At 35.3% G+C, this 19,914-nt stretch overlaps 1 protein-coding gene across 2 annotated transcripts in view; it reads right to left on the reverse strand.

The window, feature by feature from the left end:
• Nucleotides 1–7,540: 7,540 nt before the first annotated feature.
• The window catches only part of PDE3B (phosphodiesterase 3B), an 82,212-nt gene continuing 69,838 nt past the window's right edge, over nucleotides 7,541–19,914 (reverse strand). Inside the window, exons 5-16 of one of the 2 annotated variants that reach the window (XM_068194117.1) lie at nucleotides 19,766–19,872; nucleotides 19,390–19,600; nucleotides 18,761–18,834; nucleotides 18,146–18,249; nucleotides 17,256–17,390; nucleotides 15,661–15,772; nucleotides 14,817–14,930; nucleotides 13,315–13,514; nucleotides 11,769–11,972; nucleotides 11,387–11,548; nucleotides 9,831–10,080; nucleotides 7,541–9,490 (exon numbers count right to left, since the gene is read on the reverse strand). In XM_068194117.1, the coding sequence (XP_068050218.1) occupies nucleotides 9,264–9,490; nucleotides 9,831–10,080; nucleotides 11,387–11,548; nucleotides 11,769–11,972; nucleotides 13,315–13,514; nucleotides 14,817–14,930; nucleotides 15,661–15,772; nucleotides 17,256–17,390; nucleotides 18,146–18,249; nucleotides 18,761–18,834; nucleotides 19,390–19,600; nucleotides 19,766–19,872 (1,900 nt within the window). In that variant the 3' untranslated portion in view covers nucleotides 7,541–9,263. Of the gene's footprint in view, nucleotides 9,491–9,830; nucleotides 10,081–11,386; nucleotides 11,549–11,768; nucleotides 11,973–13,314; nucleotides 13,515–14,816; nucleotides 14,931–15,660; nucleotides 15,773–17,255; nucleotides 17,391–18,145; nucleotides 18,250–18,760; nucleotides 18,835–19,389; nucleotides 19,649–19,765; nucleotides 19,873–19,914 lie in introns of both variants that reach the window. The other variant, XM_068194116.1, reaches the window with a different exon arrangement.

Below are 19,914 nucleotides of genomic sequence, written 5' to 3' on the forward strand. Positions count from 1 at the left end.
TTCTAGAGAAGATTTAAAACTCAAAAAAGAGAGGAAGGAAGCAAAGCTGATTGCTATGCATTGGGCACACCATGAAAATGGAGTGAACCACTCCTAAGACATTGGCAAGCAGTGGGGTTAGGAGTCATGATCAAGGTTTTTGTGGATACCAAGTAGCTGTTGTGTGCTTGTGGAATGCCTAAGGAGAAATTGTGGAATCCACTGAACTTAGGAACTTTCAGCATGAGGCAGCCCTGAGAAGTTCAGCTCTAGGTTTGGACTCATGGCAATTCTTCCTGTTCCCAGCCCTTCCTGTGCTCTCAGATCAGACAGCCAGAATTTGTTTAGTACCTAGACTGGCTTTCTGGGTTGCAAGAACTGCAGGCCATCCTTTTGTTACAACATGGCTCAAATAATGCTAATTGAAGTGGGGGTAGGATTAAAAGCCATCAAGAACCAGTTCCTGCAGGGACCCGTGCTCAAAATGCAGCTAACAAATTATAATTCCCTTTTGCTGAGGTATTTTGAGATCTAACTCCTGGCTAGTCTTTAATCCATTTAATGAGAACCATATTGATTATATGTCATTCTGGTTTCTAAATCAAAATGCCTTATAAAAGCCTCAGAATATCAATCCAAACTTTTACCATTATCTGCCAATTTATGGTCTCATTTAAGCAATCAAATACATTTGACAAACTGTCTTTTCTCTAAATCTGTATCTGTATTAGTCATATTTACATGTTTCATTCTCTATCAACTTTTTTATTATTTTTCCTCTGACTTAGAATTATCCTAATGATCCAATTCAATAATTTAAAATATTGACATAATAGTAGTTTTTTCTAGTCCTCCAGAATTCCTCTACTGTAGCAACATTGATTGTAGCCAGCCAGATGTTCAGAATTTCCTGGTGGGATGTTCAGGTAATTCCAGCTGAAATATCTAGGAGAGATAGCAGCTGGCTGCTATTTAACATTGTTTGGGGATTAAAGGTTGATATATTAACCAGTGTATCTTCCTAACACTGCAGCAAGAGCTGCAGTCAGAACCACTATAGTGTCTTAAATCCTCCTTTCCCAATCTCTATCCTTACATTTAAGTTTTTGGGTTGTTTTTGACCATATCAGCATCCCCAGAGACTGAAAAGGGAACAGTATAAGCATATAATATATGACATTGAAAAAGTGCTGAGAAAAAATCTCACTCATTAGCACTTAATTTCCTGAACTTCTAGCAGTTTCACTGGTACTGATGAACACATCCTTAGTATGAACCTAATAAATGCAAGAAGGTTAATTAATTAATTAATTCAGAGACTAACTATACGAAGGAAGATTTCATCAAAGTTCAAGGAACATTACTGCTTTTCTGAAAGTATGAATTTTCTGTGATATATTTTTATATGTATCCATAATGTGTTTAGCCTGAATTGAGCTTAAGGGTTTGTGCAAGCACTGGAGAGTAGATGAGGCAGATTATGTCATCATGAAATGAGCAAGTTCATGAAAAAAGTAGCAAGCTCAGAGAAAAACACAATAAAAATAGTGAAATCACTTTGAAAAATGAGTGAAATTTAGATTGTGTAAATTTCATAATAATGCATTGGATATGAAAACATAAAGATTCAGGATAAACAAGGAGGGGAAAATCATAATGGAGAAGATGCCAGATCAGAATCTGCTTTTGGCTGAGAGTGGTGGACTGATGAAAACACAAGATAAAATGGCTAAGATCAGAGGATCAGTAAGAGTTTGAAAGGAACTCAATATTCCCCATATAAATTGCTCTGTGAAGGTACAGAAGGTTGGTAGGTGTTTTCATACCAAAGAGTTGTCTCAAGTGGTTTTTTTGGCACTGGGCCTGATAATTCAAACCCTCTGTTAAATTAAAGTACAGCTCTGGAAATCTTCTGTCTTCTTCTCTCCTTTTACAACAATGTAAGCTGGGCATCAGCAGATTCTCCCCATTCAAGATTATCCCTTCAGGCATTTTTGAGGGCTGTCAACTCTGTCCATGTCATTGGAATTAGGCAGAACCCACAATCAGAGTGATTATTCCTTAGGAAGACTGCCAGGCTTCAGGAGATGGTACATTTGTTACATTCTTCAGGATAAGTCACATTCCAAATAGATTAAACCCATTAAAATAATGGGAGCATATCAGGAATGTGCAATCTGATCCAATATCTTACTACTACTGCAGCAGATGGCTGCTTACCAAAAATTTTACATGTGATGTAGACTGGCCTATAGCAATATTCCAGAAAACAGAATAAACTTACTGTTCATTCTGCTGCTGTTTTCAAGTGATGACTTCCTTTTCTACACTAATACAAAAAAAAAAAAAATATATATAAAGGAAATATTTTTAATTTCTCTAAGCTACGATTTATCAGAAGCATGAAAAAATATTGTGTATTAAAAAACTTTTTACATTACAGTTAATTTGTTCAGATGCTTATCCACATTAGGCACGTCAGTGTCCAGACAACAGGATCCACCCATCCATGTGTCATGGACATTTATACCCTCACTAAAACAAGGGGATAAAGGATGCCTCATTGTTCAGGTCCCTTACTAATATAGGTAATACAGGTATAGCTTCATACCAGCAAGGAATGAAAGTCAGGGAACAGAATCACTATGGATAAAACATCTGAAAGGATTCCAGTTATTCTCAGGTAATTAAGTTTCCTTTCTCCACAGGCATCCCCGTTTAAGGAGTCAAAATGCCCCTTTGGTTCTCTTCAACTTACACAATAAGCTCAATTTAAAATAATAATAATAATTACAATAAAAATAATAGCACTGAACATGCACCACAGCAGAATTTTATAAGCCTAATTTTTCCAGGAAAAACATTGGTACTTAAAACCCCTCTTTATCTGATATAGATCAGGAAGTTAATTTAACTTCTTTTTTTTGGAAGCATAAAAATTGCTTTATAAAGCCACTTCAGGGCACTTTCAGATCTTCTTCCATTTTATTTTGCATTCTGTAAAGACACACCATTTCTCTCTCAAGGAATGCACAGTCTAAACTGCCACACTATAGAGAGAAATGCAACATAGCTTAATATTGCATTTACTTCACAAATTGTAGGTGTAATCTATAAAATGCTCAAGCTCTTTGTGCCATAATGAACTTCATGATTATATAGAGACAGTAAGAATAATTCATTGTTGATGGGAATAAACTTTAGTGCTAACAGCTAAAAATCCCTACTCACTTATACTAATTCTTTCGCTAAGTATATTAATTATATCATCTTCTGAAGTATCCAACACCTCCCAATGTCTCAAGTATGCACTTTCTTAAGATCTAGAAAGGCCCACATAGCTTGAGAAATATTTAAAATACAATTAGCTTTAGCAAACTAACTTAAGACAATCATAGTTCTAAAAAACTTTTTGGCTACTGCCTCTCCATTTATTCACCATCTGACAATTAGACAGATTCTTATCTCTGGCTGAGGCTCAAATCTTGTCTATTTTTTCAAGAGGATTCTAGCTCTCTCAACAAATAAAAAGACTTTCTGGTGGGAGATGAATTATGGGTCAAACACATTTAAAATAAAAAGGTTTTAATATTTACTGAAATAAATGAGTTGATGCCTCCATTTCTTATTGTTTGAATGTTATTATTTCTATTATTTCTATAACTGTGCACATTTTCTTCTTGGTATTTCAAGTTTCCATATCAGACCTACTCTACTCCTAGCATTTAAAAAATAGGTTCAGAAAGGATCTTAGTAAGTTCTGCAGTTCACTCATCTGGTCCACTAAAAGTTTTACTAAAAGCTGTTTTTCAGACTTCTTTTTTTTTGTGCAGAGACTTTCTTAATAGCCAAAGACAATCTATTTCAGTGAGTCAGAGCCCTCTCAATCCTTAGACAATCAGTCTTGTTTGAGCCTTGCCACGTAAAGGTGTTACTTCTTGTCCTAAACACTACAAACACTGAAAGCATTATTCTGATTACTCTTTGAAACAGTCTCATAAGGTAACCTGAGAATATCTCACTCGAGTCTCATTTTTCTCTAGACTGGGAAAAAATCTTTTTAATTAATTTTATCTTTCTCCTCTTTAGGCCACATCATCAGCCTCACTGGTCTGTACTGTAATTCTGTAAATCTGTCTAAAGGACAGGTGTTTTTCCTGGGGTGTGGCATCTGAAATTAGAAACAGTATTTTGGTAATGACTTAGTTATGATGAATTGAATTGAATGATTACAAACCCATTCTCAAGGATAGAGGGGCTTACTTATCTGCTTTTTTGACTGAAAGAAAGCTTAGTTCATATGAGTCAGATAAACTGGCAATACTACAGATTAATAAATTCTACTAGGATGAATGTCATGAAAAAAGAAAGGGGCATGCTAAGCCCATTTGAATGACTATATATAGGAGCAAGTTTTCACATCTGACTGGCACAGGGGACAAAATCTGCACTCTGCTCCTCATGTTCAATAATTAATGTCAATCCTATCCTCAGTATTTTTGGTATGATACCTGCATTTTAAGCTAAGCATTACCTTTTGTTTTATATGCAATTAAAATGAAGATATTTTGATCTCACTCAAGGTGCAAAGGGTTCTGCTGATCTAGAGAGATGAGTCAGAAGTGACTCATCACCTGTTTTCTGGCACGATGTTTAGAACATGGACAAATCACAAGGTGAATGGTAGGGATCATTTGAAACACCATGGTCTCTCAACAGTACTTAAAGGCTGGTTTGGTTAAACATTACCTTTATTTTTTTCCTCACAGATAAACCAGCAGACAGAAGGTTTCACCTCACTAGACTCTTACTCTATGAGATTCCACAGATGGCAACATTCTGTGAGGCAGCACAGCCTGTGTAGCAGAACCTACCACAGACAGCAGTAGATACCAGCTGTGATCTTCTGAAGTCCAGAAATCAGAAGATGACTCATGGTGTACAGATTCCAAAAGAAACCTTCCTGTCAAACATTTCTGGTTGTGCTGTGCTGTTTTTAAAGGGTGTCTGAACTGTCACACAGAACCAAGTAAGTGTCAGTCACTTACATACCTAAGGCCAAGTGCAATTCAAAGTATATCCTTTAGCAGCTTAGTCCATCAGCTTTCTTTCCTCTTTCCTCTAAAAATGTGTTATTCCTTCTCATTAAGCAGAGGACAAAAAAACTGATTACTTATAGCCCTATTAAACTAAGATCAGATAGAGAGCAGTTAAAATATGTGTCCTTTTCTCAGCTTCATTCCTGAGAATCCACAGTACAATTTTATAGCAAGTTAAAGACTTACTTCAGAAGGTACTGAAATGAAAATTCCTCATTGGAAAAGTGAAAGTAATTCATTACCTCATTTGCCTTAACATAGACATGTCTGAAGTAGTACATTGTCCAGAGACACAATTTGAAGTGAGCTGGAAGAAAAAAGGCAAAATAACTACTGTCTTGATCATATTTCTTGTACCTCATTTAATCAACATTGTATATTTGTTTTTCTCTCATCTAATCTTTATTGGTCACTGAAGGATCAATTTCCTAAAACCTGTATCACAGCTTAAGTTGTGATAATTGCATCATTATTTCCATTACCATTTTAATTTAATTTCTAAAAATCCAAGTATTCTGACTTGATAAAGACATACTGTTTCTATAATATTTTGAATACAAACTGGCCTGAGACAATAAACAGTGCCTCTCTTCTGAATATCTTTAGTATATTTGTGTGTCTGTGCCATCCTTACCTCTTCTTTCTAGTTCTCATCATCCAAGCTAATTCCAACCTTTTAGTCTAAAACATCTCTCAGGATGGAATTCCTGCTCTCACACCCACCAGTGTATGAGACACTTACAATTGTGCACATCTCAAATGGTTTTTTGGACAAAAGGGGAAGTGCTGCCATGTGAGTGTAAGTGCCACAGGGAATCACAGTAGGGTCAGGCTGGGAGGGACCACAGGGGTCATTGCTCTGGTCCAGCAGGGCCATCCCAGAGCACATGGCACAGGATTGTGTCCAGATGGTTCTGGGATATCTCCAGTGAGAGGGACCCTCTATGGGCAGTAACATGCTCTGGATTACCTCAAACTCTGTGCTTTCAAAGGATCCAGAAGCCAAGATTCAACTACATCTACACCAGGAGCAAACACCAAAACTAAAACTTTGAGCTCTTGAATTCTGCTAACTCCTTTTGCTGATTCACCTGTCCCTGGTTGTGGTTAAAAATGGATGCAAATACCAAGAAATGGTTCTATGCACAGAGCAAATGAAGTCTTACACAAACTTTGTTAGTCTGGACTTACCTTAAGCAATGCTACACCATTACTTTAATTTTGAACCTTACACTCACCATTTAACTTTGTCATGGAGGAAGAACTCACAGGAAGAGATTCCAAGTTATTAATTTTGACTGGTCTAGCACCTCCTTCACATCCAGAGGACTCCAGAAAGCACAGAGAGAATATTGTCCTTAGAGAAAACTTGGTAGGTCTAGTTCTGTGTGTATGGGTGCAAGTAATCCAACACATGTTGGAAAAGAATGCAATGAGAAGATGGGAGACTCAACTTAAACCTGATAATATTATACATAAAAGTTGTATTTCTGCACAGCATAAACTTCAGTGTAGGCTAATTTCATCCACTTCTTTGGGAAAAAAAAAGAAAAAGAAAAAAACAGGTAGTATTGCATTAGAAAGTGTTTTAAATGTGTTCCTTTGTGTGGTTTTCAGAACTACTTAGCATTGCATGGTAGCTGTGAATTACTGAAGTGTGATCACAGATTTAAGAGTGATATGCCTTATATGGAAGGATGTTATTTTGGACAACAGCTCAATCAACATTCAGAGGACCCTCCATTACCATTTTGAAAGATTTAAGACACCTTCAGTTACAGCCACATCCACTTCTGCAAACATTCCCTGAACCAGCATTTGTTAACTTTTTTCTAGTCTTTCCCCTTTGCTCTTAGAGTAACAGTCACATATTGTGCACACATTTTAAAAAAGGCACTTTTAAGTGGATTTAGAACACATTCATAATGAAACATATCTTTGAAGTAAGCTATTGTAACTTGGAAATATCTAATTGGAAATACATCTTAACATTACAGTTTATTAAACACTGAGGTTTGCTGCTTGTTACTGGATTTTGAAATTGCTTCAGTATTCCTAAAGAGTTTAAGAGAAACCTGAGATAAGAAAGTCGCTGGCAAAGATGTCACCACATATAAATCCTACCAGTGCTCTAGTAAAAGATAAAATCTTAATTTTTACCTTGTTATACACTTGTTACTTTTAAAATAATGACATTTTAAGGGAAACTAAAAATGGAAAGTTGTCATGTAAAATAACAGAACAGTAACTTTAGACAAACTAATTAGTATCATTTTTCAGACAAAGCAAAATTATATTAAACAATATTAAAATTATATTTTATGTACACAAAGACACTATCTAAACACAAAATGCTGAGAATACAGCAAGCTGAAAGAATCAGAATTTTTCTAGTCTTCACAATATGTGTAAGAAGAATATATGACCAAAGAAACGTCAAATACAGGTGTATGATCAGTAAGTGCCAGCTTCAATAGTGCAACATTTTATTAATGACAGAAATATCTGGTTTAACACTGCTCATGTTACAAAAAAAAACTGCAGTGACAGTGATAATGGCAGCAAAGGGGAATTTGTCACTGAAGATATAGCAAAAGCACAATTCAGTGGTCTTTTAAGTGCATCAACAAAAGGCTTATTAGTGAAAAAATCAAAAAGAAAAAAAAACCCCAAACCTTTAAGTTATTTAAACTGGCCAATGAAATAGCAGAATGAAAATCTGTGTAAAATTATGTAATACAGTTTACACAAGATTATCTTTTTTTTTCCAAGTCAATTGATTCAAACACAAATATGCTGAGACACATTTAGAAATAGCACACGTGCATTTGGGTTTTATTCAGTTCAACTATACAGCATTTAAAGGTTCAAAACTAAAAGGAGCACTTTTAAAACTAGGCTTATCTGTGGCTTGCTTACCTGTAGCCTAATTTACAACTTTTTTGTTTGTTTGTTTACAAATTAGACCTACAATGGTAGTGTTTCTAAAAATACATTGGGGTGGAATGTGTAAGTTTGTTATTTTAAAACTCAACAATCTAAAACATGGTACAGTACAGTGATTTTTATCTTGTATCAGGCTTTACACAAAGTTTCCACCTTCTGGTTTCCATATGTGTATTTCAGGATGTACATCAAACTTGAGGGCAATAAAAACTGTGTCTGTGATGGAAAAAATGTGTGGGGCAAATTAAAATAGCCATTTTGCAACAGTAGTTTATGTCTTTAAAAAAAATCTTTAATTCTCCTAAAGATTTACATACAAAGAATAAATGAGATACGATCTTATTTCCTTTAAATTTAAAATGGGAAATGGGTGCAAGATATTAATCTATGATGTGGCTGACTTGTTTTTAAAGTGAACCTGAGTAAGAGCAGGAAATACATTACTTATGACTAAAAGAATAAAATTCCTTCATAATTTAAGTAGCTGAACAGGTTTTTAATGTTCTACCACAAAAGAGCAAGGCAACAGATGAGAATGGCCTTGTATTCAATGAATTATCATGAACATCCACTGCAAACCTGAATATTTTCTGCAAAAATAAAACATCAGATTATGCACAATAATAAAAAGCATCATAAATAGATGCACCTGGATTTTCTTCCTCTTTTTAAACCACAAATATCAGAATTCAGCATTTATGTCACAGTCCTTGAACAGTTGCTCTGAGATGACTACATGAAGCACACTACTGCACTAAGTAGACACCCCACAACAGGCTTGCACTGCAGCAGTAACATAGTTTTCATGTAGGCACAGACTTTTTTCTCATTCATGTTCAAAAACAACATGAAATAAGCAACTCAAGACAACATTAAGATTCATCCCGCGGTTCCTTGTTAGCGAAAAGTTCTTGCCACTTTGGTAATCAAAGTTACTGAATGTTTTTTAAAAACTGCAGGTACCTCAAGGAAAAGAAGAGTTCCATATTCAGCAAGGCAGCATTATATCAGGATATTTTATACCAACTAAGGCATAAAGAACTTTGCATCAGGGTATACAATACTCAATCTCTGAATAAAGTTCCGTATTCTGTGTGGTGAAAGTGCATAGGAGTGGAATTCCACCAGAGCAAAAAGAATCCTCTCACAGTATTAAGGCCTTTCGATTTTATGTGAGCTGAAGTCAGCACAGTGGAAAAAACAGAGGCTGTCATCACACTGGACTCCACTGGAGTTCCCTTAGCACGTCTTCTCTTCTCCCAGTTGTCGTTCATCATCTTCATCAGCTTCCTCAATAACCTGAATGTCATCTGCTTGAGGTAAAGATGAGATTTCAGTCAGCAGTTTGGCTCCTTCTGTTTTGTTTTTCTCTTCCTCTTCGATCACTTTCTTCCATATTTTGTGATTTTCACTGAGGTGGTGTATTAGCTGGCAAAATACTCGTCTACCTTTTTTTCTTTGAGTTTCTGTGAAATTATAAGCACATTGGATTGTTTGACATTCCGAGCAATTGTATTTTACACATACAAAATCAATGGCACACTGCAAGCAAGATGTAAATTTCAGCAAGGCACATAGATGATTATTCTGAATATTTAAACAGTGGTATGGCAAAGAATATCAGCAAGTTTCTCTATTATATTGCAAGTTTTCTGGTAGAAACAAAATTTTTGTTAAAAGAGGAAAATTTATGAAGCAGCATAACAGCAAAATCTGCAAGATTTACGCTGCATAATTTCAACTGTCACTGCTACGTCTGAAGCTACTGAAGCACAACTAAGCACCAGCTGAAACACAGAAACTTACTTAAAATAAGATCATCTTCCATTTCTTCATCATCACTCTCTAACTGTGCACTATCATCATCTTCAGTGCTTTCTGCATCCTCCTCCTCTTCATCAACCCACTGCCCTGGAAGCAACCCAGCTGCATTGTAGGAATTACAAAGGGGACCAACTATGTGAGTGATGAAAGATTCCTGCAGTTTTGCAAGCTGGGGAGAAGAACGATCCATGAAGGGGCTTATAGGTAATCCAAGACTTGCTTCCTCATCACCCTGAAAAAGAAATGAAAAAACTTATCAGAATTTCTCACAAAATTAACTTTAAATTCTTATTTTTAAAATTACTTTTAATGAACCCAGTAACCTCCAGCTTCCTCACGAGGGGAAGCACATGGAAAGGCACTCATCTCTTCTCTCCAGTGAGCAGTGACAGGACCCAATCGAATGGAATAAAACTCTGTCAGGGGAGATTTAGGCTGGATATCAGGAAAAGGTTCCTCACCCAGAGTGTGGTTGGGCTTTGGAACAGCTCCTCAGGGCAGTGGTCCCAACACCAGCCTGACAGAGCTCAAGAAGCTTTTGGACAATTCTCTGAGGCACATGATGTGATTTTTGGGGTGTCCTGTGAAGGGCTAGGCGTTAGGCTTTGATGAGCCCTGTGTTCCCTTCCAACTCAAAATATTCTGTGATTCCATGAACCACCAGACGGATTGTATCTTCTTACTGGGGAGAATAATTGTACGGACTAAGTGAATGAAAATGTAATTAGGCCAATTTAAAATAAAGACACATTATGGCTCAGACTTGCACAGTCCATAATCCTCCTCCAGCTTTGCTTGTGTCTGGATGAAGAACTAGTTCTGCTGGAGCTGCTATTCCTCTGCCTTTACAGGATGGCTTCAGAGCAGGCAGAGCCTCAACTTCAATTGCTGAACTGATGAACAGAGAAAGTGGCAGAGTAATCAGCCATAGCAAGGCATGCTGGTAATGGCATTCCCTGCAAGGCCACAGGAGAATGAAATGAGCTATAACATCCAGAGTAAAGTGGTTTGTTTTGCTGTTTTGGGTTTTTTTTCCCCCACCATTTTATAAACTGGAGAAGAAAAACATTGAACAGTTGCTCATCGAAAAATCTGAGCTGTAATTACTTATCTCAGCACTTCCATGGACCAGACAGCTTTAGAGCTGAACATACACTTTCAGTCTTGTGGATTTTGTACATATTCTTTCACCTAGAAATACATCGGTGAACTCAACTTCTGAAAGTGAAAGAAGTTATTTTGATTTGTCAGCATCATCCTAAAGAAAGAAGTTCTCCCTGTCAAAAATGCCTTGATATCTGAAAAATGGCTAATACTGGCTGGGAGCTTGTTTTCTAACACAATTATTAGAAACTAAAAGATCTTGCTAATAAGCTACCTGTGAAAATAAAATTCAGTATTCAGAATGAGAAGATGGAAATACCTTACCAGAAGATTTAAAACAATGAATAAAGCTTAATTTAGTTAAACCACTGGCAAAACAAAGAATCAATCATCTGCCCATCATTAAAAAAGAAAATTGCTCTTTCCATACCCACCTGTTCATAAAATTCATTGACAATGCCTTCAGTCCATTTCAGATGCAGGTCTCTGGCTTTGGCTGGGCCATTGATATCAGCCAGTTTGATGCATATTTGACAGGCCAGCAGGCGATCGTTCTCATTGCTCCATTCGATGCCATTGCTGTTCATGTCATTGACCTGGGGTAGACACAGACATCCAGTTCAAACTCTTCAGCCATGGGTTTATTAGGCAACCTACAAACCATCTACAGCTGGTTTGTACAAAGGAAATACTCTATTTGAATTTTTAATAGCTTAAATTTAAATAATATAAAACTTTAAATGCAAGTAATTAAAACTAACAATTACTAAGAAGCAATGATAAAATTGGTATATCAGACATTAAACTGGAACAAACCTTGGCATTAAATTCTGCAAGGAAATCAAAATGCTTCTTGAGGTCTGTGGCAAGGATTGCTTCAATCACTAAGAAACGAAAGCGCTTGAATTCCACGTGATCAAGGTTCGATAAAAAGTTGTATTCTGGTCGTGATAAGAAAAGATTCCAGGCAGATGCAGCATGGTGATTTTCTAGGACTGATCTGTCATTGTAGAGAACAGCCTACAGGAAAAAAAAAAAAAACAAACCAAAACAAAACAAGCAAAGAATCATAAATGACACAGGGAAGTTTTAAAGTTATCATTAAATATTCTGAAGTTTAAGGGCTATTCAGAAACAACACTAGGTAAAAATAAAAAAAAAATAAGTTTTGTCTTCTAATTTTGGGGTTAAAGTGAAACAAAAATTACAGATGAGGGAAATCCCCCCCAAACTTAACAATTAGCAATGTTCTTTTTTTCTTTAAAAGTCCTTAATGATGTCTTAGTGACAGCTACATTCAGACTGTAGGCACACACACAAAAACCACTTAAGACTTTGCACAGTGTGTGGAGCAGCGTGTGTTTTATGTCACACAGTGATGTAAAAAAGAAAACAAGAAATAAAATAAATCTATGTTTTAAATTCTTAATTGTGTTGGAAAAACAAAAACAACAAAAATTCCAACCAAACAAAAACAAAGAAATAAACAAAAAAAACAATAACAAATAAACCCCACCACAAAAAGGACTCCAAAACACATAAGAACTGTTACAATGGTTAATCGTGCAAATTATTGCTGGTTTTCAAAGGGCTATGTTTAATGCTGATGCAGAAATTTTAACTGTAAATGAGCTAACTAAATTAAAAACAGTAGCAGAATTTACTCACAGCTTCCATGTTTATAAAAAACACCCTAGAAAATAATTAATCCAAAATAGATTAAACAGAACCTGAAAAAACTTCATTTTTGCCAATGCTTTTTGCAGTTTTTTGAAGAATGGTTGTATTTTTGAAACTTAGTGTTGGATGTCTGTGTAGTTTGGTTTTCTTCCTCCTTGTATGCTGTTTTCAGAAGAAATATATAAGTGCCGACATACTAAACTCCCTTTGTAATAAGGAGTTGTTGAAAACTGATTGGAAAGTTCATTTTCAAAGTCTTTATCTCTAAACAAGCTGTACCAGTTGTTGTTGTTGATGTTGTTTTTATTATTTAAGTTTCTTTTCTGTAACTTACTAAGAGATCCAAACAGCCATCATAGTTGATTAGACAGACCTAGGGCCAGCTCTCTATGAAATAATCTTTTTATCCTGCACTGGTTAACGTTGTCGTTTTCAATTTTGCAAATTGAAAGTTGTTTCTGCATGCATACACAACCAGTACATACAAAACACATCAGAACTTAACAGGAAAGAAAAATAAAAATATTACACAAGTATAGTACACGTCAATTTCCCCATTTCTTAAATCAGGCCTTAAATACTTCAATCCCAAACAACTTACTTTAGGGCTATAGAACAGAAAAAATTCTTTATACTGATTTCAGACAGAAAGAAGTGATTTTCTATGTGAAGAGGTTTGTACCTGAGGTGCATTTGTGGCCACTAGAAAAGCATTTGTACGTCCAGGATGATCATAGTCGTGCATGGCAGCTGCTACATACAAAGCCATCAATTCCAAAGCAGGAATGTTTGATGCCAGACAACCATAACTGTCATCTGTAATAGGACAGCTTTTTGAAGAGGTGTAGCTGACTTGAACTGGGGCAATACCACTGGCTTCATCTAAAAAAAAATTCAAAGTACAAAACCACAATATTTTTTAGAGCAGCATTTCATTCATATTTGTAATGCAATATAAATGTGTATAAACAGCCAGACACTGTTGCAAACACTGTTGCTGTTATGAAGCTGAATAATTGTCAAAGACTTATATTTTTAAAAAGATAAATTAATGAGAATTTTTATAGATTAACAATTTTGAAGAAAAGTTGAAGTGCCATTGAGTTGCAAATTTGTAGCACTAACAGAGCATTCTACTGTTTGTCTCCAAAATGAATTTGTATAAGAAAAGATTAATCAGCACCTTCCTTAGTATTTCTATAATTTTCCCATTTCTTGAACTTGCAAACCTGCAGGAAAACCTGGAGGGGGGCAGTGGAAAGTACTGCAAAAGGAATTAACTCCATTAATTTAGAAATATTTGCATGATAAGAAGATTCACAGTTTTATAATCCTCTTTTCCATGAACAAAGTCACTACTTTTTAAAAAAAGGGAAAGGAATAGCACTTATTTCAACATTGCATAATATAAAAGGAACTCCTCTGCCTTAATAGAATAAGCAAGGATTAAAAGCCTGAAAATATTTATACTGGAAGAGTTTCCAAGCAATAAGATTATAATTTCTTATTTCAATTTTTCTTTTTTTTGTAGAAGAGAATAAAATTATTGTTGTCACTTTTCTCCAGTTAAGTCTCCAGTCCTAACTCATTTAATGCTAGGAGAAAGAAAAGACAATAGGGGACAAATTGGAAAAAAGAGAAAATTCCAGCCCTTTAAAAGCCACATGATTTGTGTCTTGTCTTTTTCTGCTACACATATAAAACAGAGTTCTTGGAGAGTCCTTGATTCCCCCGTTTTATTTTTCTGAAATACAAACCATTTAGCATCCAAGTCTATGTTTACAATCTTTTTTTTTTATCCTTTACTTGCAGGATACAATTTGGTAAAAATTACCAATTCTAAATTTAAAAGTTAGTTCTATGAAGTCACAGACAACACAAAAGCAAGCTTCATTGGAAGGAGCTTCACACAGGAGGTATAAATAATTTGGAGGTATTATTTCCTTTTCAGGGATGCTCTTATGCAGCTATTGTTGGGGTGGTCACTTCAGTGTTTGAAAGTCTACATGTGATACCTAACTGAAAATTCTAAAATATTAATTTTTATACTAAAGCCATTAAGGAGAACTTGATTAAGTTAAATACTTTGGTATTTTTTTCTTTGGTCTATTTAACTTTCCAAGAAAGTTAAGAAATATTATAACATTCTTCAGCAAAACAAAAATAACCTGTGTGAATACACACCTATATCACTCTCCATTAGGTGCTCATTACGTATTTGCTGAAATCCAGGAACGGGCCGTGTGGTCAGGTACCACACTGCATGGAGAACATCCGTGGCATGGATACGATTGTGATCTGAAAATCAGCAAGATACAAAAAAAAATTGTTATCTGAAATGGCATCAAAAGGAATAATAAAAACAACAACAACAAAAAAATGTACAAAATGTATTATAAGTGAAATTTTGATTAAATCTAAAAGGAAAAATAGAATTAAAAATGTTAGTGGTAGGTATATGTATCACTGAACATTTTTAAGAAGGCCGTTAGATAAACATCAAACAGTGTCTATGTACACTTCATCCTACCTGGGGCTCAGGAAGGGATTAAATGGCCTTTTGAATCAATAATGGTGAGAAACAAGCATGGCCTGCAATCTGATACCTACAAGCACCCGGGCTGGGCAAACAGCTGTGGAGTGGGGAAGTGTGGTTTTTGTTCTGTTTTCCAATAAACTTGGCTACCCTGCACAGCAAGGTGAATAACTACCATCAAAATGCTCTATTTTTTTCTCATTTTGTTAAGGAACTGACCCAAAATTCTGTTAAATCAACAACTCTTCTCCCATTGACTTGAGTGCATTTCATTCAACCACTAATTCAAATTCTCTAAGATTATCTTCAAACTCCAAATTAACAAATTCAGTCTTAGAGTCCACCCACTTTGTCCTGCAATTCATCAGACCCGTTCTAAGCTCTGCCAAGTGCATTCACTAAAAACACACTAAGTTGCCCACAAATACAAAAGCCCACACCAAAGGAGAGCCACAGATATCAAAATTCCATGTGTAACCAGGGAGCACTTACAGGGAATATCCCGGTAGCCGTTTTCTAGCGCACAGAAGTAATTCATGAATTCTTGAGTGGGGATTTTGAAAATTTCAAACAAGCCAGTGTCTTGAAACAAGGTATAAGTAACCTAAACAAAGAATAAAATTAATTTAAATCTGAAAGACATACCGTTGCATGTTCTGCTTTTTCAACTTTAAAAATATTCTTGTTTTTAAAATTTTACTTGCCGACAGACATGGAAATCACTGAAATTCCACTAAATAATTATTGGAATGCTATTGTCATAGAGATATATTTAATAAATTTTTAGCACAAAAATGTGGATTTTAATGATCCTCTCAATAAAGAATAATAAAAGCTTTTATTTCATTACTAATAATTCTATGCAACTGATTTTTAGTAATATACACCAAAATTTTTTATAAGGCTAAATAAGACATCTATTCCACTATTAGTGACCTAAAAAGTAGAAATTTATTTTCAGACTTATTATTCAAAACTTCAAATTATTTACTTATAACAGCAAAGCCATTAATAACAAAACAAGACAAAGAGAAACAAACAACACCAGCCTCTCCAGTTGTTTTTGAGACTTTGGCAAAGAGATGCTATTTCTTGTATTTATTATGATTTCTCTTGAGTGTTTTTTAACAAAACAAGCTGATAAATGAAGAAGTATTTCAAAAAGATACTCAGAACTTCCATATATGTATATATTATGGTTTACATGTAGTGTACTTCAAAGCCTAATCCCCCCCATCCAAGGCTGCAAATATTTTAAAAAAAAAATTAAACCAAGTCACTGCTAGTCATTTTTATAACTTTTTTTCCTACACACAGGAGAGGAACAAGAAGTTCTGAAGCATGGGAGGTGCTCAGAGGAACAGTAGCTGCAAAATTAGGGGACATCACTCCAGGGTGTAAAACTAAGATACTGGAAATAAAACGGTTTAGCTGTCAGATCAGAATCTCCATGATTGCTAAATCCACTCTAAAGAAGGACGCAGAAGCTTCCAGATGACCTTGATGAATGGGAGAAGCTGGGGAAGAGCAAACAGAATCCTACTCTTGCACCTGCCAGCAGGTTTGGCTTCAGCAAACATGAAACTGCATGGAAATAAGTCAGAAAGAAATAAAAGGGATACTATGTGCAGAAAGCAGCATGGAAAAAAATCCCACTGTTTGCAGGATTAAGAGGCAAAAGGCTGCCTAAAAGATCACTTCTCTTCCCCGACAGGTGGGGCAGAAATATTGTACGGGAATAAAGAAAAAAAGCAATGGTTGTCAAACAGAGTAGTAATTCTGAAAGCAGGAGATCATTCTGCACAGGAAATGGTAGATTATGGCAAAACCAAGTTAGTCAGTGTGAGTCTAACCTATTTATATTGAGAATAAAATTCAGAAAAACTGGAGCATGCTCTCTACAGATAAACCATTTTTTATGGTTTACAGTGACATGGAGTACATGAAAAGTCATATTTCTGCTTTTGAAGATATTCACATAAATGTAATTTCAAGTATTCACATGAATGTTGACTGCAAAACTTATTCATGGTTTAAATAAAGGACACCTTTACCTACCCTCCCTCATATAATAAAGGACAACAAACCTGGCTGAGAATCCTTCCAGACTGATCTCCCATTTCTTTTACAAGGTCAAAAACTTGGAAATTCCAATTGTTCATCTTCTCCATTAGTGAATCATGGTCTAATAACATTGTTTCTAATCTAGAATTCTGTTCCACCTGTATGAGATTAAGATACTTTATAATCTTTAAAATAACAATGAAAATTAATTTATCAGTTGTGTTGGCAAAAAAGCCTTGAAAATGATAAATCATTAGTGAATTTATTGAATGGTGCTGCAACTATGGCTATGAGAAAATCAAAAATCAATATCACAAATAGCACACTTAAAGGCTTGAGTTTTCCTGTTTTGGGCAGCAGATTCCAGGACTGTCTGAGATGGTGCTAAATTTTCCTACTTATTTATTTTTAGACAAGATGAGTTAACAAAGCAAAAATATGCATAGGCTAAAACCAAAGATTTACTGAGCTTTAAGAATAGGTTAATTGGACAAGCTTTAAAAACACCTGATGTATAAACTCAAAATGTTAATAGCACTGTATTGAACATTCATTTCTCTGTCTCACTGCCACTGCCGCATCTTTTATGAAGTTCCAAAAGAAAATATTAGCCAGTGTTTGAGCATACCCTCTCAAAATTAAATCTACACAAATCAATACTGATCAACAAAATCAATACAATCACAACCCTTCCTGTCATTTGCTAGTGACATTTATGCAAGATAAACAATTGTTAAACGAAAATTTGAATTCCAACCATGCACCATAACCCTTTAGAAATGACTACTTTAGCAACATAAAGGCCTCTTCACAGCAAGTTAGAAATTATGAAGAAATACTGAATTGAGAAAAGTTTGGTGGTGGTGGTTTTTTTTTGGTTTTTTTGGGTTTTTTTTTGCAATTACATGCTTACAAGCAGTGTATTTTGTGTTTGATCAATCATTTCCTTCTTTTCATCTTTCCTCTTCTCTGTATGGTGGAAAGATCCTTTGGAGACATTACCACTTGCAATTTCACCTTAAAGAAAACACACAGAGAAATATTATATCAGTAACTGATTTGTAAATTACTACTGTCTAATGATTTTTAACTGATCATACGTATTTGTCACAGAAATACAAGTAATACCTTGTTTCTAACCCATTTTATTTAAGAAATATGCAAAAAATTCATAGAGGACAAAATTTATTAGAGAAGACATATTTGAAGATTAAGAGAAGCTAAAAGCATAGCTTTTATTGGAAAAAAATGGTTCAGTGATTAGTTTAGCTTAGTTGGTAGAGCACTTGTTTGATACATGGAGTACAGAACTACAAAGGTATTAGTGGAAGCCTGTTTTAAAATCCTTACTATGAAGCAGGCAATATTTCATCTTATTTTGATTATTCTAAAACACAAAACAAAGTAAAATACATACATAGGTTAAAATATAGGAAAAATATGTAGAAATAGTGACATTTTAATTTAACTGCCTTGGAAAAAAAAGCAGTATGTTGATATCAAGTATTTGTCTATTTTGAAATCCCACCTGATTTTCTGTCTCTGTATTCTGCAAAGTCTGGTTCAGGTATTGGAACAGGCTTGAGTATCTGACGTCCACAGCTTACAGAATACATGAAAAATATTTACAACATTCAGTAACTTTCTTCTTTTGCTACTGCTGTCTTCTACTGAAAAATATCTGTAGATTACTTTTTTTAAAAAGGCTTGTAAAGGTTCCTTCAACAACTGACCTGAGTATTTACTCCCAAATTTGTCACACATAGATTTAGCCTGTCCTTAGATAATAATCAGCCATCACTTCCCCCAAAGTTAGACCCCTGAATTATTAAAGTAGGGCTCATAGCTAAGAAAGTATTCAGAAACACAGAATCCAATTCCCAAGTAAGAAACCCTCATTTTCTAAAATTCCACAGAATATTGTTCCTCTATAATAACAGCTGCTGAGAAAGATGCACCATGTCAAAGCAGTGACATACATTCAGCATTCTTTATTCTTCCCTGAATAACACAGTTACAGATTATGATGAGATTTATGCCCTTTTTCCATCCTAGTAGAAGCACAGGTCTTGATTTTTTTTTTGTTTTGTTTTTATTTTAATTGCATTCTTTTCAACCCATATGAAGTGACTGAAATTATAATAGAGTTTACAGTACCTGCTACACATATAACCTACAGGTGTTTTAACTGGCTGCTGAAAATCTGGAGAGCTAGGTGGGTGTCCTGGAGGCTTGTGTATATTAATGCTTGGTTTTGTGAGGAAATCAGCAGTGTCAGGGAACTCTACAGGTGACCAGTTGCTGAAAGCCCCACTGGAGACAGATCCATGGCTTGGTGAACCCACGGGACTCAGACCAGGAGAAGCACCTTCCAAAACAAGCATGACATGGGGCTCAGATGACAATAAAGTCCTTGCTGTTAACAAAGAGGATTTAAAAAACGAGGGACATGCTGATGTTATTTTAGTGCTATGTTTACATGAAAAGACCTGTGATGAGCCATCCCGTTACTGTACAAATTGCATGATCCTACCTGTTCGTCTGGGAGCCATGTGATGAGTCAAGGTCACAGCGGATGATCTTTGCTTTGGTATTGTCAGCAAGTTTGCACCAAAAGACCCATTTGAGTGAGATCCTTGGCTGAAAAGAAAACAGTAAGGATTTCTTTTTCTTAGTTTCCTA

The sequence above is a fragment of the Anomalospiza imberbis genome, chromosome 6, assembly GCF_031753505.1.
Source record: "Anomalospiza imberbis isolate Cuckoo-Finch-1a 21T00152 chromosome 6, ASM3175350v1, whole genome shotgun sequence".
NCBI classification, from domain to species: domain Eukaryota; kingdom Metazoa; phylum Chordata; class Aves; order Passeriformes; family Viduidae; genus Anomalospiza; species Anomalospiza imberbis.